The 27,825-nt window shown below is 39.5% G+C and overlaps 2 protein-coding genes across 2 annotated transcripts; both read left to right on the top strand.

Annotated features, from left to right (window-relative positions):
* Nucleotides 1–803: 803 nt before the first annotated feature.
* LOC137259341 (uncharacterized) lies at nucleotides 804–5,747 on the top strand. The gene is made up of 4 exons (XM_067797021.1): nucleotides 804–905; nucleotides 1,762–1,938; nucleotides 3,854–4,328; nucleotides 5,644–5,747. The coding sequence occupies exons 1-4, from the start codon at nucleotides 804–806 to the stop codon at nucleotides 5,745–5,747; spliced, it is 858 nt and encodes a 285-aa protein (XP_067653122.1).
* Nucleotides 5,748–16,942: 11,195 nt separating this feature from the next.
* On the top strand, nucleotides 16,943–23,505 carry LOC137260151 (GTPase IMAP family member 4-like). The gene is made up of 3 exons (XM_067797849.1): nucleotides 16,943–17,417; nucleotides 19,810–19,858; nucleotides 20,385–23,505. Exons 2-3 carry the CDS (start codon nucleotides 19,846–19,848, stop codon nucleotides 21,461–21,463), a joined length of 1,092 nt encoding a protein of 363 aa, XP_067653950.1. The 5' UTR covers nucleotides 16,943–17,417; nucleotides 19,810–19,845; the 3' UTR covers nucleotides 21,464–23,505.
* The last annotated feature ends 4,320 nt before the right edge of the window (nucleotides 23,506–27,825 follow it).

Here is a 27,825-nt window from a genome sequence, read left to right as displayed (position 1 = left end):
CGGTGTAAAAGTAAACTCACTCACTCTTCCAGTACAACCTCAGCAACACCTTCAACATCTACAACTACACCCAGGCCAAGCCCAACCTCCTCGACTGGGACATCAGCTCCTGCTATACAGATTAAAAGAAGAGGGTGCTACAGTTTGCTGTACCTGGTGAGCTATAAAGCCTGTCATCCAAAGCGGACTTCAACGAAGCATATGGCTATAAAGATTTCGGACCGTCGCGTCAGCGAAATTGACTTGCAAACCTTTTTGACGTCACATGCACAATATAATTGCATCGCAGTGTTTGCAGTCCATTGTGACGTCACTAGTTATCACTATGTCGCCATCAAACGGATAGTGTAATTGCACCTCAATGTTTGCACTCCATTGTGACGTCGTTGACGTCGGCTGGGTCAGGTTTGCTGACTTGGTTGAGGCATGTCGTCGTATGCCAAATGTGGTGATCGATGATCATGTTGTCGATCACTGGATTGTCTGGTCCATACTCAATTATCTACAGACGGACGCCAAATAGCTGGAGTATTGCTGAATGTAAACAAACTCAACAAAAGTGAATAGACATTTTGTGTTCGAGAGGTTATCAGAAAAGGTATTTGTTTATTGTGGGTGTTTTTACGGGGGTGTTGGTTTTTGCTTTCTTAATGTTTGGGGGGTTTTGTTCGTTTGTTTGTGGTTTGGGGTTTTGTTTCGTTATTATTTGAGGGGGCGGGGTGAGGGGGGATTACTGACAAACAAGCATCACATAACTGGAATATTATGGACTGGGAGGTACAATAACAAAAACACACATAAGCATGACTGGCCCGTTTCGCCACCATAGTCTGGTTCAAGAAGTGACGTTCCCGGAACGATCTGGGTTATCATCTACAGCAGCCTATGCTTCTCATCAGGGTCGAGTAACGGGATCGGCACCCCGATCTGCACACGTCGCGATGTCCCAGATGTATAGAATGTTCTTCCTGTTATTGATCTTTGGTTTGTTTGGTCCCGGTTCTATTAATTATAGACCTTTGTTATACAGCCAGAAAATGTAGTCGCCATCTGACCATTAGTCATATTGTTTTCGTTTGGACACAAAAAACAGGCGTTTGTAAAATGACATGGCACGATAGCTGAAATGCTACATTTACAGTGATAATAAATACCATGGAATACATCCCCTCTGCAGGCTCCTACAGATCACAGATAGCTTCCAAACGAGACGTTCAAACATGGCACATTATACGCCATAGCGTCCTCCCTTTAAGTGTCACCACTCCGTGTCAAACACATTGACATTAAGGTAAGTGCTCTTCGTATATTCCCTATTCCATTTGCAAGGTTTTACATGGGCACGCTTTTCTTAACGTTTTCACATAAAGCTTAACTTTCCTTATGGTTTAAACTCTCCGTGTTAATGGCTTTCAAATACATAAAAGTGATGTTGGCTATTTCACCTCTCCATATTAACGACGTTCATCTATAGGTAAGTATTGTTCCCTATTTCACCTCTCCGAATTAATGACATTCACCTACAGGTAAGAATTGTTCCTTGTTTCATATCTCCATATTAATTACATTCACATTCAGGCAAGTATTCCTATCTATGGCCTGTTTAAAATCATTGACTAAGTATTTTCACCTTATTTTTCCTCATTTGTTTCAAATGTATTCCCAAAATATGTTTACATCCTAATATTGAGCTGGTGTGGCACGGCCATGAGATCGTCAATGATTCTCTTCACTTGAAACTGTTTTATTTGAATTCTTTAGTTGAACGTCGCGAACAACGTGAGTGTGACCTTCACCTTGCTGGGTACTGTTCCCATCAGAGGTGACGTCAATACCTACGCCAAAGAAACGTCGCTGGACAGTGCTGTGGCCACACTTGCAAAACTGGTGAAGGAGAGTGCTTTCCTCATCCCCGCAGTTTTTGGCAATCAGGCTGTGGTATGTTGTACAGTAAAGGCTCAGAGCCCAGTGGTGTTCGTCATCCTGTCCCGTGTAATAGAAATGTGTTCCACATTCTTGTCACGCGTAATAGAAATGTTATCCTCGTCCTTGCCCCAGGTAAGAGAAATGTGTGGTGTTATAGAAATGTTCCTCATCCTTGTCCCGAGTGATAGAAGTATGTTCCTCATTCGTGTCCCGAGTAATAGAAATGTTCCTCATTCTTGTCCCGTGCAATAGAAATGTTCCTCATCCTAGTCCGAACGTAACATAAATGTGTTCCTCATCCTTGTCCTATGAAATGTAATGCCAACGCTTAGACATTAGCTTCTAAGACCCGGTGACCCGTGAAGATAAGAGGCAACTAACAAAAGGTCTGACTCGTTGAGTTGACACATGTCTTCTAATCAGAATTGCTGAAACATTAGCTGGATGTGGTTGGGTATGATTTATTCAATCTGCTGGCAGTCCATATTTATTTCTAATTGATTTTCGAAAGCTAGCAATAAATATGATCTACAAAGGATAGCAAGCTAACTTTAAAGACAACTGTTCACGTTATGGGTGAGTGAGTGAGTTAATATTTAACGTCACATCGGCAATATTGCAGCCATATCGTGACGAGAACATACGTGACAAAAAGAATATATATGTATATTATGAAGACCCTGTCGACGAAGGACAGTAAAACCACTAGACGATCACAGTTGGTATTAAAACTAAGACCTGTTTACAGCCAGAAAACAAAAATAGCTATCAGTTTTAACAAATAGTAACCCCCCAAAACGCTTATATTAAATGCAGAATTGGCTTGTCAAAACTGATTAATTAATTATGGACGGGACTTATCACTTGCAAGAATACAAAGAATGTGTCCAATATGTAACTCGTCTGTATGAGACAAAATAGCTGTAACTTTGAATATCCTGATTATGAAGAAATACGAACTAAACATATACCAGAACTTTTCTCATCAAAGACGAGTTTCTGTTTTGAATGATACCCATGAAACATTTGAATGCTATGAACGTATCTCTATTTGTTAAACATGGAATTGGACTAAACATAACTGGTTAAGTGGAATTTCAGATTTTTAATTATTGTTACGAGTGTGTATTTTCTGTATATTGTGTTAATTACTCGTAAGTAATAATTATTATTGGGTCACAACGTTCAGTGTTTTGAATAATAATTATGATGGGTCACATTTCGTATAATAGATGGTCAGCATTTTTAAGATTTTGGTAGAAGGCTGTCCGGAAATTATCTGCCCTTGGTTTTCTTTTTGTTACTTCCGAGGTTTGGCGGTGGTCGTATGTGCCAGAACTTTCGGGAGGGGGCTGGGGGGCACACATTACTGGAGTATCATCATAAGTCGCTGCCAATGTCTGAATCAACATTAGTCACTGTCAGACCGCTCCCTGTGTTACATTCTGCATGACTGTTTCTCCCCCACACTAATACTTTGGTGTTTGCTATATTATATTTTGTGACCCATTGCTAGAGATTTTGTTTTATTTGTATTGCATTTGAAATCGCTATTGTGAAATTGACTTGTGACTTTGTATAACTTGCTCTCTTTGCTAATAATAATATTTGAATGTTTAGACTTGTCCTAATTCTGTTCTCCTGGTTCACAGGGGGTTTCTTACATCACTTGTAACGGCTAATTCTTCAATGTAACATTACCATACTCTAAAACGTCGTAATGACTACCACCACTTGTTAAAGGAATGCTATCCTTCTTTAACATTTACACTGTATCTACAAATTTCAATATAATCTCACCAAGAGTATTTATGTTAACTGGTATATTGGCCGATGGCCTTTGACACAATAAACATCTTTCACTTGCCTTAACGTAAACAAACAAAACCTCAATCTTTTAGTCCAACATATTTTTTACCTTTTGTAGTCGATTCCTGCTATTCCTACCTCTTTCCGGGACAATACAGAGCCAGGTGAAACAACTTCAACATCAGCGACAATGTTACCAACACAAAGAACATCACCAGATACATCATCGGCAGCATCAGGTACGTCATCGGCTGCACCTGTGACATCATCAACAGCATCATCAACCGCATCAACAACAACACCAGTGAAACCGTCAGAACGGAGGAACATCCCTCAATCCGGAATCACACAAACAAAACCAGGAAGAAAGACCTCCTCCTCAACAACACCAGTGAAACCGTCTGAACGGACGAACATCCCTGAATCCGGAATCACACAAACAACACCAGGGAGAAAGACCTCCCCCTCTACCTCTGAAGGTTTCACTACCCATGTGCCCCGCTCATCAAAACCCCATGTAACAACGCAAGGTCTTCCTGGTCCATCCCTGGCTAACAGTCTGTGTCGGAACAGCCAGGGAGGATACAAGACAGGTAAGATATGGACTGACGGAAACGCGTGTTTGTCCCTGCTATCTTTATTCTGGAGCATGTAGGCCATCAGCCTGGAGTACAATTATTTCAGACAGTCAACAAACGGCTTGTTCGCAGATCATTCGCGGAAATCATGTTTCTTAAATAACTTTGACCATGATTGATCAAAAAACAGATCTCAGAACCTGTTGGGTACACCAACAGGTTTCAGGACCATGTGTCATATTTATGTTTTGCCCACTCATTCCTATTTCGAGATATTTCATCATTCATCTTTCTGATTTGAACACAAATGGACCACACACTAGTATGCATTTTTGCTGAAGTTGATTAGTGCACCGTGTTGTGACAATGGCCCCACATTCCCCTGTTACCACCTTTTCCTGCTTCACAAATAGATGGTCCCAATCAGGTCTCAGACCACAATTATTTTCCTTCTTTCGTATCTCCATTGACACGCCACTATACCATGGTAACTGTTGGCCGTGGACTGGTCCTCTGTTTCATGGTGACCCACCTGACACTTACTGCCATCCACCGACCTCTATTTTACTATATCCACTATCAAGAATGGTCATCGGACGGTTCAAACCGAAACACACGAAACAGCCTTTAACTAGGGTCAAATCGTGGACGATAGGGGTTTATTATAAGTGCAGATTGTGGACTAAAACATTTCGAATTAAAGTACGTCTGATCTTTCATTTAAGCTACCAATAGTCACTCTGAAAAAGCACGAACAGAACACCCCATTTATACGAGGCCCGATATTCTCCCATTTTGCTTCCGGGTGAGTTTAAAACTTAGGGAGTAACTGTATCTCTGCAATCTCGAGGGATTTTCGTATAATCTTATAAATTTCACGGAAGCGAGGTTAGTATTCTGTTTATTACGTCCAACACAAATTGATAGAAACTGCGGCTACAGTGTGAGGACTCCCAGTTTTCCTCAAGTCAAACGAGGTCCAGTACCACTTCATCAGCGGTATTAGCATTGTGACGTCACAACTCTGAACCCTCATGACGTCATATGTCTAGCGGTATTACACTAGTGTAATATTGTTGTAAAAGTATTACAGTGCAGTATCTTCAACGGGCGAGTAACAAAATATAGTTTTACGCCGATTTAACCATTATTCCAGCAGCATCACAGCGGAATGGGCTTCACTTACTGTCCCCGTGTGGGGAATCGAACACGGGTCTTCAAAGTGACGAGTGAACACAACGAGACTACCCGTCGCGACTAATTTAAGATTAACTGACAAAATATAATCCGCATTGTTGATGTTTAAAACTTGTGTATTATTTTCTTCCAGGTGCTGTCGTGGGTGTGAGTGTCGCCATGGTCATTGTTGGGGGAGTCCTGGGAACTGGCGCCGCCATCTTTACGTCCAGAAGAAGGAACTTTGGATTTTTTTGATGTGGCTCGACCCACAAACATTTAAAGGTCTTGTAACATATTATCGATAGCTATTCATGATATTTGACGTTCCACCAGTAAATATCAAACGTAATATGTTCAGCTGATGCATGTCTTGTTTTAAACAGAGATATATCTTTGTAGGATACATCGTCTCTTTGACATAAAGGTCAAAGCAATGTAAGGGACACGATCGTGATCGTTCTGACGTTGAACTCATGTGTGGTATTCAACCGCGGTCTTTTAAATGACACATGGAGTCAAGAGTGACAATATGAATGATATGGGCACTTACATGGTATCCAACCTCGCCCTTCTGGATGACACACGAAGGCAAGAGTGACGATAAGAATGATATAGACACTTACATTGTATTCAACCTCGCCATTCTAAATGGATGAACAATTGTCAGTGATTATAAAACAGATGGGTCTTCAAACCAGATTTAAAAGTAATCAAACGAGGGGCACATCTGAGGTGAAGTGCAACAGACTTCCATAGCCCAGCAGCGGATTTAAGTATACTGAAAAGGAAAATAAACGCAACTCTGTCACGGTTTTTAGATAGACGACATAAACATGAACGATTACTTTTATGGGATATATTTTTTCGAGACTTGCGATTGTTTTGTTGGGGTGGGGGACACCAGAAATGGGCTGCACACATCGTGCCCATGTGGATAGTCGAAGCCGGGTCTTCGTCGTGACATGCGAACGTTTCATCCACTAGACTATCCCCCTGCCCTTTTCAGATGTAATACACTTCAAGCCACACGTAGAGATACATTATCGTGAAGGGGGACGCGGTATTTCTACGTTAATCATCAGCAATTAACGCTTACCGCAAAAGTTGACTTGACCGGAAACAACACTGCAACTGTCAAACACTGACCACTGTGACTCGTGAAGCAATCCCTTGGTTCAGTTTAACAAAGATATCGTACGACTGTCGTACCTCAGTGTTCATGAATAGTGTCTGATCCTCTGACAAATCCGGCAGATTTGCAAACGGTCAGACAGAAGTCCTCAACCTGCTGGCTCCAGTGTCTGACTGAATATATCACAATACCTTTGTCTGAGGTTGTTATTTATGGCACGTGACACTTGTTCACTGTTTATAAATCTATGTTTATAATGTTTGTCATTATATAATGTTAATAATTTCAATGCTAATTATGAGAAATATTAAATCTGAAATGTGTGTTTAATTTGATTCTGTAGGTCCTGTGAATCTTCAGAGGGTCAGACAGACATCTGAAACTTACAGGACCCATTGTTACTTTGAAACACCATCACGAACACTCTTACCTCCAGTACTTGGCCTAGCTTTTCGAATTTCTCTTTGTGCTGAGATAGTCGCAAGTTAATGTTAATGTATGGTAGTTACGACTATCTTAGCGCTAAGAGAACTTCGAAAATCCAGGTCTTGGAACATAGGCATACGACAGTCGAAGCATTACGATAGCTCTCTGAGAGACCGAGGGTTATAACTCTCTGAGGGGCCCAGGGTTATTGTGTTTAAGGAATACACTTTGATGCAATATCCAAACACACAAACATTTTACGAATTTAATCGTTCATGAGAAATGAGTTGTAAAAATACGAAAGAAACGTTAGGACTGAAACTGTAAACAGTAGGATAGATTGAATTGGTGTGTTTTGAGCCGTTTTTATTCGCTAAACGTCACCTCAGTGAAAATACCAAATATCTATAACAACGCTGACGTTCCTATGACATCACTATTGGGAGGTGACTTTCACAAAATAGCCTGTTCACAGACGACTACACAAGATATCTAGAAGAAAACATGTTTTTTAGCCATGTATACGCATAAATGTGATGTTATAGCTCTCAACATTCTAAGAATCTAGGGTTGTTACTTTGTGTTCGGTTACTTTGTGACCAAGGGAAATAGTCAGAAATGAGGAGAAGTGCTGTCATCGCTGTGCATTTGCATCAGTCATGGAGCCTTACTTACAAAAAAATATTATCAACTAACGGACTAAAGAAACAATACAAAGTGGAAATCACGGATATTACAAAACCACAAACATGCCTTGTGAAAAAGGAATGCGAAATTTAATAACAGGTGTATGCGCATGCGTGTCGCCCTACCACCTGGTATCAAATTCACTTTCCGTTTTCATAATGGTGGTTATATTCTGTTGTATCTAGGAAATCATTGGATTACAACTGTTCTTGTTTTTTTTTATTTCCGCAGGTCTTTAAACGATAATGGTTTCATGCATGCCCTATCATTTATGACCCGGTGTATGCAATGACTTTATGTGAACCGAATCACTCATAAAACCAGTTTAATACACGTGGTCCATTCCCAGCGCGGAATTGGTTCTCAAATCTGATGTATCTGGCCGGATGTCACTGGGACACATAGCATACATGTTGATGACAAAGACCATTGCCTTTCTATTGTAAAATTAGACATTTAAACTAAAACATATATGATATATGGGTGTCGAGTATTACCGAACAGCTAACACCACACCAAGCCAATTGCTGTTGTGTTTTATGATATAAAGCAATTGTTAATGCTAACGAAGAACTGATCAGTGTACACACAAAGGCGAGTAAGTCCAGTCCTCGATCAATTTGGTGATAGATATTTCTTATGATCAAATTTCTATATTTTGTTTTTAACTCTTGTGGACTCGTCTAAATGTCCTTGACAGGCTATTCCGAGCAGCCATGTTGGCATATTCCGAACAAAAGATGAGCCACAAAAAACCTTTGTGCCCAAAAGCTATTGCCTCGACGCGTAATCATTTGTTTTCAAACTTGTACAGAAGGTTGATAAACTCTTTCCTCATTCCTGTTATTGATTTTTTCCATTTTTGAAGAGTCCAGTTGTCGATAGTATTTGTAAAGAACTATTTGACGTCAACATACTGCAACACAAAAGGGATATCGATGTGACTGAAATTCCAAATAAGCGTTAGTCATGAATATTATATGACTGGTCACTTACTGTATAGACACTTTCTACGTTCCCGTTACGGAACTTTGCATATTCGGAAAAAATCAGAAAAAGCAACGAGTAAGGAGGAAAGAGGCCCTTTAGCGATGGTATTTGTAATGAAAGATTTGACATACTCCTGCTCAGGGTCACCCTCATAATCGAGTTTATTGCACATGAAAGAATTAAGATTTGTACTTCCTCAGTGGCTTGTGAAATACAGCAGTTGCAGTATGAAGGTACGGCTTTCTTGCATATAACTAGCAATCATCATTTACAATACACACGATAATTCGATCTACCTATCGTCATTTGTTTGAAGGCTAAATTTGGTTTATACACCAAACACTCACATCGTGCATGATAATTAACATTTATCGATTAATCGCAATTGTTATAGGAACCGTTTATTTGGGTTTAAAAGATACACAAACTTCCTAATGTTCCCAGTGTTCCTCGCAAACAGCCGAACGTATTACTTAGGGGATAGTAATGGACTGTAACTGACTTGTATGTATGTTCTTTTAGAGGATAATGTCTCATGTCAACATTGGCAGTATTGATCTTGGCGGGACAATTGTTGTTTAAGCTCCTTGCAAACAGCCGTGTGACGATCATCCAAGGATGGCACGACCCGGTGTGGTCGAGCATACAAGTGAACTGTATGGAGGCGATTCCTTATTTTCTGACCGTAACTCTAACACAACTAATTTGATACTGATACAGAATCGCAGCTACCTTTGTTTGGTACCTTTTCTATTCCACTTCAGGTTGTATTACAGGCAGAAGAAGGACATGTGTTGACATTTACATCATCAAATTGTATACGCATGAGTGGTGTACATATATAAGCAGATGGAAACTGGATATAAATATCATTACTGCAGAGGGCGTATTAGTTTCAGTAGGTCAGACTGTATATGTGTTTAATTAAAGATATCAGACTATCGTATCTAGATGATATCATTTCCTAGTAAAAACACTATGGTTGTTATTTTTCATTGCAACAAATCTTTCCGTATATCATGTGTCCTTCAGTAACTTCAGGAATTCAGCACAGAATATATCCTGCTGTTTCAGGCTTGAAGTATATATTAATCTTTTTGCAAGTAGCAAAATGTGATTTACTATTTGTCTAAGGGCAGTACAAAGATAATAATTAATTTAGATAGTTTCATATTGGTTTGGATGTTGTTGTTTTGAAATTCGTCATATTTAAGCCAAATATCGCTGCAATTTGATTGACTGTTGCATTTCTGTTTCCTGGTTCCTGTAGTCTTGTTGTTAACTTTGGACGTCCTGAATGAGGTCGATCATTTATCATTTGGGTTTGGTGATATCTGTTAATGACTGCCAAACTGGGAAGTGCCTGCATACAATATGGCAGCAATTGGTAAACATTCATCACGTGAGGCCGCAATCCAGTTTAAAACAGCTACAGCAACAAATAGTAACAAATGTGTGATCAACAGACACAAGACGATTACCAAAATAAATGGTCGAAAACTATTTATTGATCTTCTTAAAAACCATCAAAATCAAGAATGACATTTCATGCTCTGAATAACAGAAATTAAGACCATCTGACCCCGGAGAGAGGCCCCCATCACTTCTAAGTCTAACGAACCTGCAGATTCCATCTGCATACCAGTTGTTTTAACCGGTAATGGAAATTGTTGCCCGATACCACACAGTCTGTCAGTTCCGACGGGTGAGGGACTTTAGTTTTATGTCTTTATTTCCTCCAGTAGTTACCGAAGATTACAAACAAGAAACATCATATCATTACAACATGTGCATGAATATTAACAATTGGATGTTTACAGACGTATGTAAAGAAGTTGATGACATAAAGAGAATCATTCTGTATAACAGTTCACAGGGTGATGATTCAGGTCATGATTCAGGTCATGATTCAGGTCATGATTCAGGTCATATACATACAAAGAAAAACGTAACAAAATGGTTTCTCAGTGTTGAATCTATACAGTTAAAACTGTCGTTTTCTGCTCCAAGGGGAAATGATAATATATCTTGTTAATCTTGCATATCAAATATTACTTAACTTTCAGCTTCAAGTGTATCAATCGTTGTTTTGCGTGAACTGTTTTGCGTAAAATGACGTTTTTGAGCGATAGAAGGTTTGTGATCGCCATAATTGCTCTTCATAACTAGACAATACGTCTCCGTACAGGTTTTGGTGGAAATATGCCTTGAGCAATATATTTGTCAATACATGTCTTTAGGTTATACTTTTCAGATACCTACAGGAGATCACCAAAGATGTTGTTAGATCGTATTGGGATTGTAATAGCAGCACAGATGTGTTTTGCAAAGTCGTTACACTCAGTGTTACACAGTCTCCCAAGAAATAGTAGTTTACTTTTATCGATATAGCCAATTAGTGACCATAATCCGAAGTCTGCAGTAGTAGATATTGATGATGACCTCTTATCAAGACCTTGCACAAGGCGAGCAAAGTACCTCTGTGTTTGTTCAAAGGTGTCAGCTTGTTGGCCTGTAATGTTTGGCAGTACTTCACAGCCATAGATACTAGTATTAAGGATCATCCAGAGCCAAATCAAGTGATTGGGTGTAAGCCAGAATCGTTCAGTCCAATAGACCTAAGTGAGTTTAGATTTTGTCTTGCATTCTGACAGTACTTTTCACTTCTGGTCTTTTTTTAGAGGTTACTTTAAAGAGTACACCCCCATATATGGTAGATTCTGGTACTGGGATTGGTATGTTACCAAGGCTGCAGTGGAAGTTTAGATCATAGTTCTTTCTTTTGCTAAAAACGATGAATGTACTTTTTGATGGGTTATATGTTAGACGTCATTCAGGAGCGTATGACTAGACAACATCAAGTGATGCCTGTAGATCATTAGGGAATGCGCTCACGAGCGTAGTATCGTCTGCAAGCAAGACAGATGGAACATCCATGCCGTAGACACGGATACAACAATTCGCTTCTCTTAATGATGCAATTAGGTCATTAATAAATATGAAAAAGAAACAAGGGGATATAACCCTCCCTTGTCCAACACCTTGTTTGATCAAGTACATTTCTAATCTCTAGTCATGGTATGCAACAAATGATTGGCTATTGGTATGACAGTGATGTAACAGTTTTCAAGTATTTGCTCTAATACCAAGTTCATAAAGCTTATGGAACAAACCATCGTGCTAAATTCTGTCGAAAGATTTTGAATTGTCGAGTCAGGTTGTGAAGACAGGGGCATCTCTGTGGCTAAAGTATTGTATACTCTCCATGAGAGTAAACACAGACGTAATAGCACCATGCCCTTTTCGAAATCCAAGTTGTAGCTTATCAGGAAAGTCCAGATTAGATTTGAGCAGTATATTTTCAATTGGTTTGATCAAGAAGTTTTCAAATAGTTTACCAAGGCAAGATGTTAGTGTGATACCCCTGTAGTTTGTAGGGTTGTTTTTGTCAAGTATGATTATAAAATAATTAGGATTATAATACCAAATATAAAGACGTACATTGACAAGTGTCTACATTCTGGTGAGTGAACGTTTACAAACCAAATGAATTTAGCGAGTGAAGAAATTTATCGCGGTGTATTTTCACTTCGACCCCCACCTCGCTTCCGTGGAAGAAGTCGTTATGTTACAAGTCGTGTCATGCAAAATCGTTTTGGTCATAATTCAAATACATATTTAACTACTAATAGACAGTAGTTTTGATTTTCTAACTTGATGAAAACAAACCCTAATCTCATTAATTCAAATGGACTTCAGTCCGTGACTTCATGATTTTCAAAAATAGCGTCTGAGGATAAATGCTATTTAAGTTCGTTTTCATAGACTTACACAATCAAAATTACTTTCCACTGGCAGTAAAATATGTATTTGATTGATGGACAATAGGATTTTGCATGACATTGCTTATTACATAACAATTTCACTTTTGGACGCGAGGTGGAGTTCAATATATTACTTACAATCAGGGAGCCTATAGAAGGGGAGAAGAAACTCGTCGAAAAGCTATTCGATTCGATTCGATTCGATTCGATTCGATTCGATTCGATTCTTTATTCAGTAAAGACTTGGGCCATATACCCCTCGTCATCATTTTGCATCAAACTATACATGATAGAATATGGTTATTTGTTGGAATATGCATACTGATTTACATGTATAAATGGAGGCTGGACAAAACATTTGAGTACTTACATGCATATTTTTATGTATTCACACAATCTTGCAATATTATCTTTAGATGGGTCAATTAATAATTCCAAAAATTTCAACATACTTGGCTTCTTCCAAAAATATAGTTTAATCAGCTGTTTTCGATATACTTTATGTTTTGGGCAAATTAAAACGAAATGGTATTCATCTTCTATTGGATTTTCATTATTTTCTTTGCAGTAGATACAATATATTTTCTCCCTATCAATATTTTCAAAGCGCCCAGTTTCAATTTTTAATTTATGACACGAAATTCGTAACATAGTTAAATATCTAACAGTATTTGGATGTACAGCAACTAACTATAATTCATATCCAAAGTTACATCTAATATCACTATATAGTCATAATTTACTACTTGAAGCAATGTCATTTTAGATAAAACAATCGATTAAACGTTTAAACGTTTTAGTCTTGAAACGACTGTAAAATGTACTATTCTCAACACATCCTGGGCCACACCAAATATATCCAAACCCATGTTTAAATAACACATTTTTAACATAAACAATCCAGTTTTTGACGTCATTATTGCATTGTGATAACAACAATTCATAGATAACTATGTAACATTGGGGTGAACTTTCAGGATATTTTTTTACAAAATTTAAAATGTACACGTTCCATTTCAGTTGCATTTTGCTTACCTCAGACTTCACAACCATAGTGCATAGAAGATGTAACAAAGAAATCAAACAGACCACAACATGTTTTAGCTGTAAAGTGACCAGCTCTGATGTTATGTAGCAGAACATTCATAGCTTTTAAACCCTTACCCGCTAACATTTTATGAGTAAATCCAAAATTACCTGTGTATGTAATCATATTACCTAAGTAGTTAAATTCATCTACAACCTCAAGTATTAAAATGCCAATGTTCATCCTCTTTTAATTTTCGTCTTTTGCGGAAAACCATGACTTTTGTCTTCATACTATTAACTTGTAGGCCCTAGTCACCACAGTATTCATGCAAACTATTCAGAGAGTGTTGAAGTCCGCACGGTGATTCCGCCAGCAAGATCATGTCATCGGCAAACAATATAAGGAACAGATTAACATATTCAAGCCAAAGTCCACTATCGACGTTTTCATGGAGCTTCATTTCGAGATCTTAGACGAACAAGGAAAATAATGTGGGAGACAATACCTCACCCTGTTTTATACCAACAGTAACATGGAAATAGTCAGAGAGATTACCTTAATATCTAACGCATGCTTTAACCTCGGCATACAGAGCCTTTATAATAGTCCAGATTTTACCACGTATTCCCAAGTTATGTAATTTAAACAACAAGCCATCTCTGTAGACACTGTGAAACGCCTTTGCAAGGTCAGCAAAACAACAACAAAGGCGTGTATTTTCTTGTAGATAGATGCTGACAAGTCCCCGATGTACAAATAATGCATCCACAGTAGAGTAATCACGTCTGAATCCAAACTGAGCATCTGAAACGACGTTATATTTGTCAACCCATAACATAAGTCTGTTATTCAATACAGATGAAAACACTTTTGCAAAGCAGCTTTTAATTGTGATGCCACGATTAGTGTGTTGAGATCGTTTCTAAGAATTGACACGCATGCAGATAAGCATGACTTAACATATACAACCATTCCACCGCTATTCCGTGTAGCATTCTTCTTCACATAGGCACGATGAAACGGTAATGCTTTAAAATTACTGAGTTCAATTTTACTTTCTGTGTTTGTCCATGTTTCACCCAAGACCACACTATCATGATTATCTATTAGTTTACAGAAACTATCCGAGTTTTTCTTAGAATGTGTCAGTCAGTTGCAATTCCATACCAGGATTCTAATTCCACCCTCTTCGTGTCCCTATACAGGGGGCTTGTACAGCTGTACGTCGACGTACGCGTACAGTCTGTTGTACACCAGGTTACATCGCCTTCCCTCAGCTCCCTTAGCTTTCATAACTTGAAGAAGTTGTCGCCTCTGTTCGTTGATTTCGGGCGGGTACTGTTCGTTTATATAGATCCGTGATCCTTTCAGCTTGTTTGCGCATTTCTTGACTAAATCTCTGCATGTCTCTGTGGTTTTTAAAGTTAACCACTATAGTACGTAGCTATCTATTCCTAAAGTTGTGAACCCTGTGAACCCTACCAAAGGTCATGCTGAAAGCCGCTGAACGTATATCTCGGGTCGTTACGTAATCAGTGTAGCCAAAATGGTGGCAGCGAAGTATTTAAGATTGAGCCCGGTTTATTTTCAAGAGCTGATTAAGTTCGCTGAGTGTCGTAACAACTGAAATCCTACAGAAAGGTGTAGAAAGAAAGAAAAATATGTTTCTTAACGTCTCACTCGTATACAAATAAAATTCATTGCAACATCTAAATTTGACAAAATAAAATTGTATACGACCAATCGTACAACGATTTATGGGAGACACAACAAAAAAGAGCTACAGTAAATATTAAAATGGATATATGCAAATATATACAATACAATACAATATGAATAGGTAAACTTTATTTTTATAAAATACTTCTTCTTTCAAAAAGAATGTTATTGCAGGTTCTGGCCGTTTCAAACATCACACTTGGACTTGATAGTATATGATAAAATTTATCACAGTCATATAACATGTTAAAAGTAGGAAAGACAGTCATGCAAACATTTAGCAGTCTCTCTCTTTCACTCTCATACAATGAGTAGTTTAGTAGCGTGTGGAGCTCATCTTCAATCTCATCAAGGCAATTAAAACAACGTCTTCCACACAGTGGGATGTTTTCATAGTGTCCGGTCTCAATCTTAAGTGGGGCAACTCCAGTCCGGAACTTAGCAAGGGCACTCCCGTGGGCACGAGGCATAGGGCACATAAGATTTTCCTCAGTAGAATATTCAGATTTGAAATGTCTATATTGACGCAACTTATTCCTTCCATTTTGTGTGGTGTCAGATTTAACTAGATTGTTCCACGTCATTACATATTCGTTAATTACAATTCTCTGTGCAGCTCTATAAAGAAGACGCATCTCTATGTCACCGTTAAAGAACAACTAAACTCAATGTTTGGTACTCTTTTTATCACTGCATATGAAAGACTTCTGGTTAGTCATAAACGGAACACCATTTAAAAAAAAAATTGTGGTTAAATAATACCAAGCGCTCAAAAGTTGCTAAAAAGCCGTCTGCTTCTCTCTCGCCCGCAAACGAAAACACAGACACAGTTACATAACACTGTCGCCATAGACCCGGACGTGACGTGATTAATTGTATAGAAAATGTGTAGCAAGCTCGTCATTTTGCTGATTTCTCGACGTCACCAAAGGCATGCCGAATCGGTGTGTTGCCGTTAGTTGCTCCTTGGGATCGGGTGATGGTGTCACTATGTACAGATTTCCACCGGACCCGTAGTTTGTGCTTAAATTAGTTGTTTGAGTGTGCTAAGCGAGCGTTGTGGAAGTCTGTGGTATATACTAAATCGGATGGTTCGCCCCCTACCAAGCTTCCAGGATAGAAAATGGGAGTTCAAGTTTATTGAATTTATAAAATAAAGACTGCTTACTACACATTGCTGCCCAAAGGATTTTGCATGAATATAACGCTTTCTTTCTCGAAGGCGAGGTTGTGGTCGAAGTGCCATTATCATCGTAAATAATATTATATATTATATCGGCCCCCGCCTCGATTCCAAGAGTGAAATTGTTCTGTTATAGCAATGTCATGTAAAATCCTACTGTCCATTAATAAAACACACATTTTACTACAAGTGAAAAATGTTGATCCGACAATCAGGTACAGTCTCCTAAAAGTAGAATACGTGCCAAACGTCCATAGGTTCCCCACCCACCCCACCCCCCACCCCCCACCACGCACACACACACACACCTTGTGAGATGGTGTAATACGGTGCTGCAATGGAACCTGGCAAACCAGAGGCGCCTATGGTTTAGCCGTGAATCCCATTATCTCCTCAGTTGAGGTGTTTTTAGAGCCTTGTTTATAACGACGTTATGAACGTTTTGCTCCTAACGGCACCAGACAGCTGGACAGATTCGGTGGTGAGAGTGTTATGGTGTGTGTGTACACACCCGCAGATCAGAACTTGTGCTTGTCCAAGGCAATTTGACGGCCAATCGATACATCAACCAGATTCTCCGTCCGCACCTCGTTCACTTCTTCGTGTTCGTCTGCTCCTCGAGACACGTGATTCCGATAAGTGAGACCATCAAACACCATGGCTGCCAATTTCTTCTTTGAACTAAGCCATACACGTAATGTCTGTTTTTTTCTCTACCCGACGCCAGTAGAACATCACGTGTTCATCCACGTGTGTCTGTTTGCCTGCACATACAATGGACGAGGCTCTTACCCGACCTAGATGGTGTGTCTGGTGAACTGCTCTGGTCATGTGATTTACCGTATCTGAAATGTTCGAGTATAAAACCAGGGACGGGCGCGATATGCTGCATTACAGCTGGATCCTGACCGAGGTAGGGCGAGCACATCAGCGGGTGAGTATTGCTGATACTTATTTATTATTACATGTTTGGACAAGAAATCGAAACCTAAAGTGTGCTTCTCACTTCTTACTGTTAGGTCATCCTTTGTTTTCCCAGAAAAAAACGCATTTGAGGTTTTCGTTTTGGAAGGACAGGTTTTACTTTTCACTAGAAAGACCTCTCCCTAGGCTTTACTTATTGTTAGTATGACCGCTTCCCAGTTTTTATACCATCAACATTCAAACAAAACATGAGTGTTTGAAATCAATTGAAAAAAAGTAATTTCAGCTTCATCTTCATCTTAAGCTTCAATTGGTTTTCCCAGTGAGATTGGAACCGCAAATCTCAGATTCGTAGGCAGCAACTCTTCCGCACGGCCACCTGGCCGACGAAACTGTTAATAGTTACTCTCATTAAATTGATTTTACGTTTTCAGTTATTGTTATGTAGCTTCATTAAATGATCATCCATATTGTAATTAGCCATCATTGATGGCTTATATGTTAGAGAAAAAACTTCTCCTCGGTTTTGGTAAACAATGTGAAGCCATCGGGGTCGGGGCATCCCCCCTCCTCCGGTTTTACATTGTCTATCAAAACCTCGGATGCGTGTTTTGTCCTATATGTCAGCCACATATAAACCGATGCATATTTACCCATTCATAACTTGGGTGATATCTCTACATCTACCATGAGACCTAACTCAACTTATTGTAACTTAATTCAGCGAGCATCTAGCTAATATCAATAGCTTGACCACGGGTTCCCCATTTAAGCCCACTGGACCAAAAACGTTCTTGACAGTTCCCATTTGTGATTATTCAACACAACCCCAAGGCTGTCCGATGTCAGCCAAGTTAGGACAATGAATTAATTACCTAAATCCCCTTGCTATCTGCGCTCCCGGTTCTCACGTACAAATACACAGTTCATGTATGCTTCCTTACACGTCTTCATGTATGCGTCTTACACGTTCATGGGATCACTTTTTACTGGAGGCTGGGAGTGGAATTAAACAAAAATTAAACCAATAGAGTACTCTGTAATAGAACACCTACCACATAACTACTAAGGACGAGTTTCCATCAAGAAGAGGAAACAGATTGACGCGAACGTCCATTAGAAGTTTTGGGTCTGCTGCCACTTCAGCATTCTGATCACGCTATGGTTTTTGACTGGGACCACTTGTCGGCTGAACTGGCCAGAGTTGGTCTCGGATAGTTTTCTCCGTCGGGCAAGCATACACGGGGATGGCATTGTCCAAATGCAGCTTAAGCTACTCGCAGTTTATTTGTGATTATCAAGTCATTTGGCGGCTTTTGCGCACGTAAGTAGTGTGGAACTGAGATGGTTTGACCAAGATATTCTTGGTCGGGTTCTGTGCCTTCCCATGGGGCAGGTTCCATCTCCAGTAAGGCTGGTTTGACTACCACAGGATGGCTAACTGGGCTGCAGCGTTGAAAGACTAATACCCTTCTTGACTGTTAGTAGTGCAGTGAAACACAAGTTCGGGGGGATGAGCTCTAACTGGGTGATGTACGTTCAGCACACACACCACAGAGTATTATGTTGGCGGTCTATAAATGATCGAGTCACAAACGATCCAGTGACAAGCCTGCTGAGGAATTCCTAAGCGAACACAGGCGTGTTGAAATAAACCTGTCAAAGAATGTTTCAAAAACATATATTGTTTTCATTTTGTATCCTTAGTGTGTATTTATAAAGACCGCATGTTTCGTTTTGTGAAATACTTTGTCAGACTGGCCTAGCGCGGACGCTTTCTGGACAAATCAGTTTCCTAATAACAGTGTGATGTGATAATTTTCACCGCCGTGCCTCGTTTACTACTGTGTGTTCAGCTTCACCTGATTAAGTGAATAGTATTGCATTGGGTGACTGTGTCACAACTGCTTGGGTATATATGTGTGAGGATATGCACCACTGTCATTTGATAATGAACATCTCCGAACAGCCGAGACAAGGTCGCAGTTCAACATTCTCAGCTCCCCTATGTAATTATGTTAACTCGACCTGTCGTTGCGCCAATTGGCCTACTCGTTCAGGCACATGTAGAGTAGCTCAGGTCAAGCTGAAAAACATTAAGCATGTCTCTGTTTCGGCGTCTATTATTGAAAACAAAATGTACAAGGTAATGTATGGAATCACAATCAATTCAATATGCCTCGTTCTTCAAACACAAGCTCATGGAAGCAGGAAGACACAAACAGACTAAACACATGATGTGTGTTGAATAACTGTACGTTAAAATATACTAGTAACTATAAACTATAACTTTACAAAGCTGATAAACAACCGTTGAGGTTTCAACAGATCAACGATGTCCACAATTTCCATATTGGACAGGAATATGCACAGTGATGTTGAAACTGTTCTTTTCATTACAGACTGGGTGAATACTGCAAGGAGCAAAACACTTCGCAATGGCTGAAAAAGGTATTTGTTCAATATCCACAAATGTATTAACGTTTTATGAGAAAACTGCTTTAAAACTACATTAAGTGTATATGTGGAACTGTGTCAAACTGTAATATTTGTCCACCATTCTTTCATTATTGTACAATGGAATGCTTACATTTTATGGACGTACTGTTGAATGCTACCTTCTTCGCAAACACCTGGTGTCTTATTACAACAGACCATGGTTACCTCCATGGACACTTGGTGGTAGATTTTCGATGATGTTTTTCCTGTATTTTCCTGCTTATTCACAGTCGTCCATATTCCTATCTCAGCTCATTGATCAGATTGTTTTGTGATTTGATTATCATGAAACGAAAGCATTACAGTCGTGTCAGTAAATCTTCAGGTTGTGATCCTATGCATGCGCACAAGAATTAGTAAGCTGAAATTACACTGAAAAGCTAGCATTGACAGTTGGATACAAAACAAGTGTCAGTATACTGAATGTGATACAACTATTTAAAGGAGTATGTGAGACCATGATTATTCTCTTTCACAGGAAATCGTACTCGTTTTCTGGAGAGAGAAATTCGAATGGTACTTGTTGGAAAGACTGGAGTAGGTAAAAGTGAAACAGGGAATACATTATGTGGAGCCGGGATATTCACAGCAAAGCCGAGTGCACAATCTGTTACACAGCGCTGTGAGCAGCATTGCGTTAAACGCTTTGGTTATGACTTGCAACTTGTTGACGTCCCAGGCTTTTGTGACGCAAACAGATCACAGGAAGACATCAAGCAAGAGATTGCGAAATGTGTGGGGATGTCATCCCCTGGGATACACGCCATCCTTTTCGTCGTCAAAATAGGTAGGTTGAAGGACGAAGACAGGAAAACTCTTGAACTGTTCCTGCAGTGCTTTGGAGAAGAAGCTAAACGATTCGTCATTGTTGTATTTACTGGAAAAGATGACTTGCAAGCAGGGGATGACACTATTGAAAACTACGTACAAGGTTGCCCGGAGGAAATGAAGAAGTTCATATTAGACGCATGTTTTCGTTTTATAGCTGTCAACAACAGAGGGAGTAGTGACGAGAAAGAGATATTTACCAAAGACCTGATAGACATGGTACAATTGGTGGTTGGTGAAAATGGCGGTCAGTGCTACACAAATAAGATGTACCGCAGATGTGAAGCTGGTCTGCAAGAAGCTGAGAAGAAGGAAAACCTTGAAGGACAGCGACAGAAACACCTCGAGGCTACGATACAGAGTCGGTATTTTGAAATGGAGAAACAATTTGAAAAAGAACTGACATCAAGAAAACAGAAAGAAGTAGAGGAGTTGAAAGAACGTCTAATAGCGGTGGAATTGACACAAATGGAAGAAAAGGAAAAGAAACGTCAAGAAAAAGAAAAGAAACGACGGGCAGAGCTAAAGGGGGTAGAGGAAAACATGAGAAGAGAGTTTGGGAAAATGGAAGAATTGCAAAGAAAACAGATGGAATTTGAGCATTGGAAAGAAGATTTGCTCCGTGAAGAGATTCGTAAGCAGATAAGAGAGAAGATTGAAGGAGGCAACATGGGTTTCATACGAACTGTTTGCCAATCGCTAAAGAATATTACACTTTCACTTTGGTAATGGCAGCCCCGTCTGAAGGAAAAACAAAATATAGAACAGAGAAAGGTTTAATCTTAGAAATCCTAGGTCCCAGCTGAATCAAGATGGACTCAGATTGTGTCTTCTCCGATCCAAATGTTAACTTGTACCGGATATTCCTGTACCTTTACGAATTACAATATTCTTGGCTATACCTTGTGTTTGTGACTGGTACCATTGTGGTACAGAATCAGCTCACTTTGTTCGTGAACGTCTGTTGTTGGATATTTGCATGTTTTGTATGTGTAGACTCATGAAGATCCGGGGTCGAATAGATCTTCAGCAACCCATGCTTTAAACATAGCGACTACGCTTGTCGTAAGAGGCGACGAACGCAATCGGGTGACCAGGCTCGCTCATTTGCTTAGCACATATCATCGGTTCAGATAAGCACATCAATACTCAAGCTGTTGATCACTGGATCGTCTGGTGCAGACTCAATTTCTGACTGCTGACATGTAGCTGGGGTATTGCTGACTGTGGCGTATAATTAAACTCGCTCGCTCATTCACACATTTGTTTGTGTAATGTCGGACTCCGCAATATCATCAGGTGATTGCAGTATGTAAATAATCGAGTTAAGACCTGATACTTCATGTCTTCCTAAACAAGTGAATATTTGTGTTAGGTTTGGTTTTAAGCAAGCCATGCTTGTCGCAAAAGCCAACTAACCCGATTGGGCGGTCAGGCTCGCTTACTTGATTGTCATATGTGATTGGAACCCATTTGCACAGATCGATGTTTAGTAGATCAAATCGCATAATGTCAGTCATCTGATTGTCTGGTTCAGACTTCATTATTTACTGTCCGCTGCCATATAACTGAAAAATTGCTGAGTATGACGTTACACAACAAGCAAGCAAACACATAAACATGCAAGAACAAAGTCAGTGTGTCTGTCAACCCGATCAAGTTAGTCGACTCCCACGACAGTAATGTCAACCATCACAATTGCAGAATGATTTGTAAACGTGTTTTGGGTTCAGCGTCGTATCCACGTAATCCAAGATGACTGCATTGAGTAGCAGAGTAGTGTAGGCATATGTGGGTTTTAGTATGCGTTTTAGTGTGAGCTTTGATTTGTTCACTAGTGAGGATAATGCCGTTTTAGCGGTGCCTGCCACAGTTTAACCTCCTCAGACCCATTACACGACGAAGTAGACCTGTATCATATGTAAATACCAAACGTCATACAAAGTGACAACGTTTGGTGTGAGGCAGCCATGTGATCCAACCACTGACCTTCCGCCCTTCTGGAGGCCACGGAAGAACATCTAACCAGTCTTTTAACCCACGTTCTGTTCTATGTCTTTTGGTACATTTGATTTTAGATATAGTACCATACTTGCTGCAGTGGAAGTGCAATGTCAATGATCTGGGTATAGGTAGGTGGTTCTATGTGTCCTAAAAGACCTTACACTTGTGTAGTATTTCGCTCATGTGAATTTTGTATGAATTTTGTTGATATATCATTCATTTTTTTGTAACCGTTTGATATATTCTCCAAATGTTCCTTTGCAAAAGTGCCCTTTCGTCTGCCTTTCAGTCCTATTGCACTAGCTAGCATAATGTATCTTTGTTGTAGCACGATCTGCTGCGTAAGTCGTGATGTAATATTTTCTGGGCTTTTGTTTCTCAAAATAGATAGACAGAGACAGTGACAACACTCTATCTTTTCAGTTAGTTCGACGTACGTTTATTTGCGGCATTTGGCATCAACATCTCTAGAAACAAAGAAATGTGAAAATTCAGAAAATCTGTTTATTTTTTCTTATTGTCAGGCTTACAATTCTCAGTACAAAATGCTCCATGATCCACAAATCTCCTACATGTCACACAAATACCACTTGACCTATATGGACCCAACACCCGGGTCTTCATATCCCATATAATCCCACATATTCCTCTTCATCCACTTGGGGTGGTGGGATCGCTTAGTGGTAAAAGCATTCGCTCATTACACCGACGACCCAAATTCTATTCCCACGTGGATAGTGTGTGTGAATCTAGTAAAACGCTGCATGTGATTGTTCTGTGTGACGATATTTGTGACTACATTTTTCACGTCAGTTCCAAGATCATGTTCTATCATCCTGTGTATACATCATTGTCGTGTGCATAGTACAAGAAACTAAAAGGGAATACAGAAGTGACAAAACCCTTTTCACGTCCATGGGCAATCACTGAGAAAGGCAGAACTGATTGTACAGCTGTGACTGTGTCATGAACAGATAGCTGTGCCATGTTGTTTGTAAACAAATATGGTCTGGACTAGACAATCCAGTGACTATTACCATGCAATGCGATGACAGAACATGTGTTTATGAATCATTAGGAAGTAGTCGTGATACCAGGAGTTCGCGAACAGGTGAGCGTATCCTGCCCTACCAGTGGCACCTGTCATAATGCCAAGTCTAGGTATTTTTATATCCTAAAGGTCACATGCAACGTAAAACACAACTTTGCAGATTCTGGTACCTTTCTCCATGGACTTGGTGAAACAAATCATCAAAAATGACAATTCAACCTATAATGTTGAAAAATAACGCGATGAAAAAAAACAGTTTAAACGATTCACAATTTTTTCCCAGAGCAGGAAACCTTTCTAGAAAGCTTTACTGAGGCCATTAACCTAGATCAAAAACTTCTGAAATTCTGATACAAGAAGAACGCCCGATTGTATAAAGTACACATTAACTGAAATCCAGATACAAGGAGAACGCTCGATTGTATAATGTACACATCAACTAAAATCCAGATACAAGAAGAACACTCGACTGTATAATGTACACATCAACTGAAATCCAGATACAGGGAGAACGCTCGATTGTATAATGTACACATCAACTAAAATCCAGGTACCAGGAGAACGCTCGATTGTATAATGTACACATCAACTGAAATCCAGGTACCAGGAGAACACTCGATTGTATAATGTACACATCAACTGAAATCCAGGTACCAGGAGAACGCTCGATTGTATATAATGTAAACACCAAAGACGTTATCAATGAGAAAGTCTAACATTTCACTTACATTTTTTGGTAAATTTCAGATGGCATTTCCTTCCATTGTTGACACACTATCCATAATCTCATATGACAGATATATAGGTATGTCTTTGTTCATCATGTTTGTAAGAGCAGCATGAACTGATATCTAACTTTCTCAATCAAGATCAGTCTGCTTGACCTTAGATGTGTCAGTCATATGCATACATACAAGTATATGCAAACATGTGTATCCTACGTTATTTTCCTTTGATTCACGTTTCGTTTTATCTAGTTTTGTGTAGTCAGACACACCGCACACGTCTATATGTCTATGTACTCCCACACCATGATCTCCCAAGCCTTTCACCCAGGAATACCCATGTCTACTCCGACACCATGATCTATCTGGCACTACACCCAGGTCTATATGTGTGTCTACTCCGACACCATGATCTACCCAGCTCTACACCCAGGTCTATGTGTGTGTCTACTCCGACACCATGATCTACCCGGCGTTACACACAGGACTACGTGTCTATGGACTCTCACTCCTTCGATACCCGAGTATTGCAGTCTGTTAAGTGTAAGTATACACATTAATCATACAATTAAAGTAAAAAGTATTCTTTTTTTGCATTCTCATCTTCCGTGTGCCCCTTTTTTCATTCAGACGTGAAATAATAGAAAGTGTCACTGGCGATGTTGGAATTAATGCCATTTGTGATCAAGTCTCTTTGCACACAAAACAGTTCAGTTTTCTACATAACATACGTTACTGAAATAATGCTTCAATAAAAGAGCACCTAGACGTGTCAAATAGACAGAATAATAAAACTTTTTAAAAAAAGAAACGAGATGTAGAAAACATGATACATGTACATGTAAATAGATACAGATTGTTTGTAAAGCGAGTATACACAGACTCTGTTCAGGAATACCTGATTCTTGGCAGTTACGTCATTTACAAGTAAATATATGTAAATATAATATGCGTCTTGAACAAAACACCAGTTGAGTGATGGTGTTAAAAATGAACGAAGCATTGTTGTTCATGGACTTCCTTTTTTATGCTGTTTTTTTTAATAGTGTATAACCTTACGCCGCTTTACGTGTTGTAGTCTAGGAATATGTCTTTTTGAATAATATTTACATGAGAAACTGACGGATTTAGTTGTGCATATCATATGTTAACCCTTTACAAAAGTCTTGCGAGATTAAACGTAGGCATAATTGCAACATGTAGTTTAGTTCCTACGATGTGCGATATTCAATATTGGGGCCAATGTTACAATGTATGAACAGTGATTTCCTTCAATCTTGCAAGTAAACCTAACAAAGTAAAGGAAAGTGATTTACATCTTTAAATGAATTGTCGTGTTCACTGAATTTGTTTTTGTACAGTGTTTGTTATTGCTTCATTGAACAAGGTATTACCGGGAAGTCGTTCAGGTTTAGTGCAACTGCTTGTACAAATATATTTCTCAAGAAATCAAGCTGGCCGCAACCCAAGGACGCACTCATTCTCCGAGAATGAACACAGTCGTAAAATCGATCAGTGGGTATGTAATACCGATTCCTCGAGAATCCAGTTGATTGTATCATTATTTGTCAATGACAATAGTGCGGAATTCTTCTTGTGTTTGTCTGGTTGCCCATTATATTAGCGCGACGTAAACACAAAACACAACGACAGGTGATACATTAAGTATGCGTGCGCTTTCAAATTACACTGCGGTCAATGTAAACTTTACCAACAAGACCTAGACGGCTCGCATATCTTTGCGCGACTGATTTTGGTAAACGTCTTTTTCTGCATATTGCATGCTAGATGTTAGGGCTTACGATAGTGAAAGATTAACATTGATAAACTGTGTCCTACAATGACTAGCGACTGCAGTATTATGAAAGTTGATGTTTATCTTACCGATATTGTGAGACGAGTGAAAGTAAGTGAGTGAGTGATTTAAAGTTTAAAGTCACATCGGCAATATTTCTGCGATACTGTGACTAAAACAAGTTGTACATTCAGCAAATCTACTTGTAAATCACAAAACCTATCCACAAAGTACACTATAACAATTTAATTTCAAATGTGGACAAGGGAAAAACTTTCAAAGTGAGTTTTGTTCCACCATACCTATTAATCGTAGTATATTTGTTCTTTTAAATTTCAGCTAAGTCTTCCTGCCAATGACAGCGGCTGAAGGTATGATAAAAATCCAACCAGGGTCCATGCATGTAGCAAAAGTAATTCAAGTCCACATGGTCCCTAGTATGGTAAACTACCTCCAGTTGCTGGCGATGTATAACCCGTGTTTTTATTGTATGTCGAAGCCATATCTTGAGGAAAACAATTCATATAATAGAAATGAAAACAAATGTTGAAGAGTAAAACGTGTCGGCGACGGGCAGTAAAAATACTAGAATATCACGGATATGAACATAAAACTAGCACGGAAAACTGAAACAGTGTAATTACAAAAAACAATACGATATCAAAACAGGCTATAGATCGCTAACAACTGATGATAGATCACCATACTAGGGCCCTGGGGTACATTTGCTTCCTGAATGGTCCCTAGCTGAATGTACACCACCTCTTCAGCTGTTAACAGTTTAAACACATCTAGCTATATATTAAAATGCACACATGCTACGATTAACAACAGTGGAACGTTTTAATGTACTCTGAGTGTTTTCAGACTGGCATACCCTCTCAGGAGCGAGGAAAGGAAGACTAGGACATAACTGTATCAGAAACATAATGCACGACGTTTCCATGTACCACTGGTAAGAGTGAGTGAGTATGGTTTTACGTCGCTGTTAGCAATACTCCAGCTATATCAATCCTGGGAACACCCGAAATAGACTTCGAACATTGAACCCAGGTGGAGTGACGAGTGAACACAGTAATCACAGGGCTACCCCACCACCCCGTGACCCATGGAAGTACGGGATAGAATAGGTTTTCAGCAACCCATGGTTGCTATGAAAGGTGACTATGCTTGTCGTCAGAAGCAACTAACGGGATCGGGTGGTCAGGCTCGCTGACCTGGATGACACATGTCATCGGGTCCCAAACGCGATGCTCCTGTTGTTGATCACTGGATTGTCTGGTCCAAGCTCGATTATTTACAGACCGCCGCCATATAGCTGGAATATCGCTGAGTGCGGCATAAAATTCACTCACCCGCTCACTCACTCACCCCGACCGCTCCGTGCAATTACGGAAGCTGTTACAGAAGAAATCTGTGTGATAAGAAGGTTGGATACAAAATATCAAAATGTCAAGAAATTGTTAAATTTGATGTCATTTTATAGAAAAAAGTATGTCCCAAATCTAATAATGAA

Source organism: Haliotis asinina, chromosome 13 (genome assembly GCF_037392515.1).
Source record: "Haliotis asinina isolate JCU_RB_2024 chromosome 13, JCU_Hal_asi_v2, whole genome shotgun sequence".
Taxonomy (NCBI): Eukaryota; Metazoa; Mollusca; class Gastropoda; order Lepetellida; family Haliotidae; genus Haliotis; species Haliotis asinina.
Note: the sequence above shows the minus strand (reverse complement) of the source record. Positions and strands in the feature narration are given on the sequence as shown.

What these genes read in the sequence shown, in the direction of transcription:
- LOC137259341 (XM_067797021.1), top strand. Translation starts at nt 804, where the DNA reads ATGACTGGCCCGTTTCGCCACCATAGTCTGGTTCAAGAAGTGACGTTC. An exon ending in TTTTTGGCAATCAGGCTGTG is followed by an intron (nt 1,939 to 3,853) that starts GTATGTTGTACA and finishes TACCTTTTGTAG; the next exon opens with TCGATTCCTGCTATTCCTAC. An exon ending in CCAGGGAGGATACAAGACAG is followed by an intron (nt 4,329 to 5,643) that starts GTAAGATATGGA and finishes ATTTTCTTCCAG; the next exon opens with GTGCTGTCGTGGGTGTGAGT.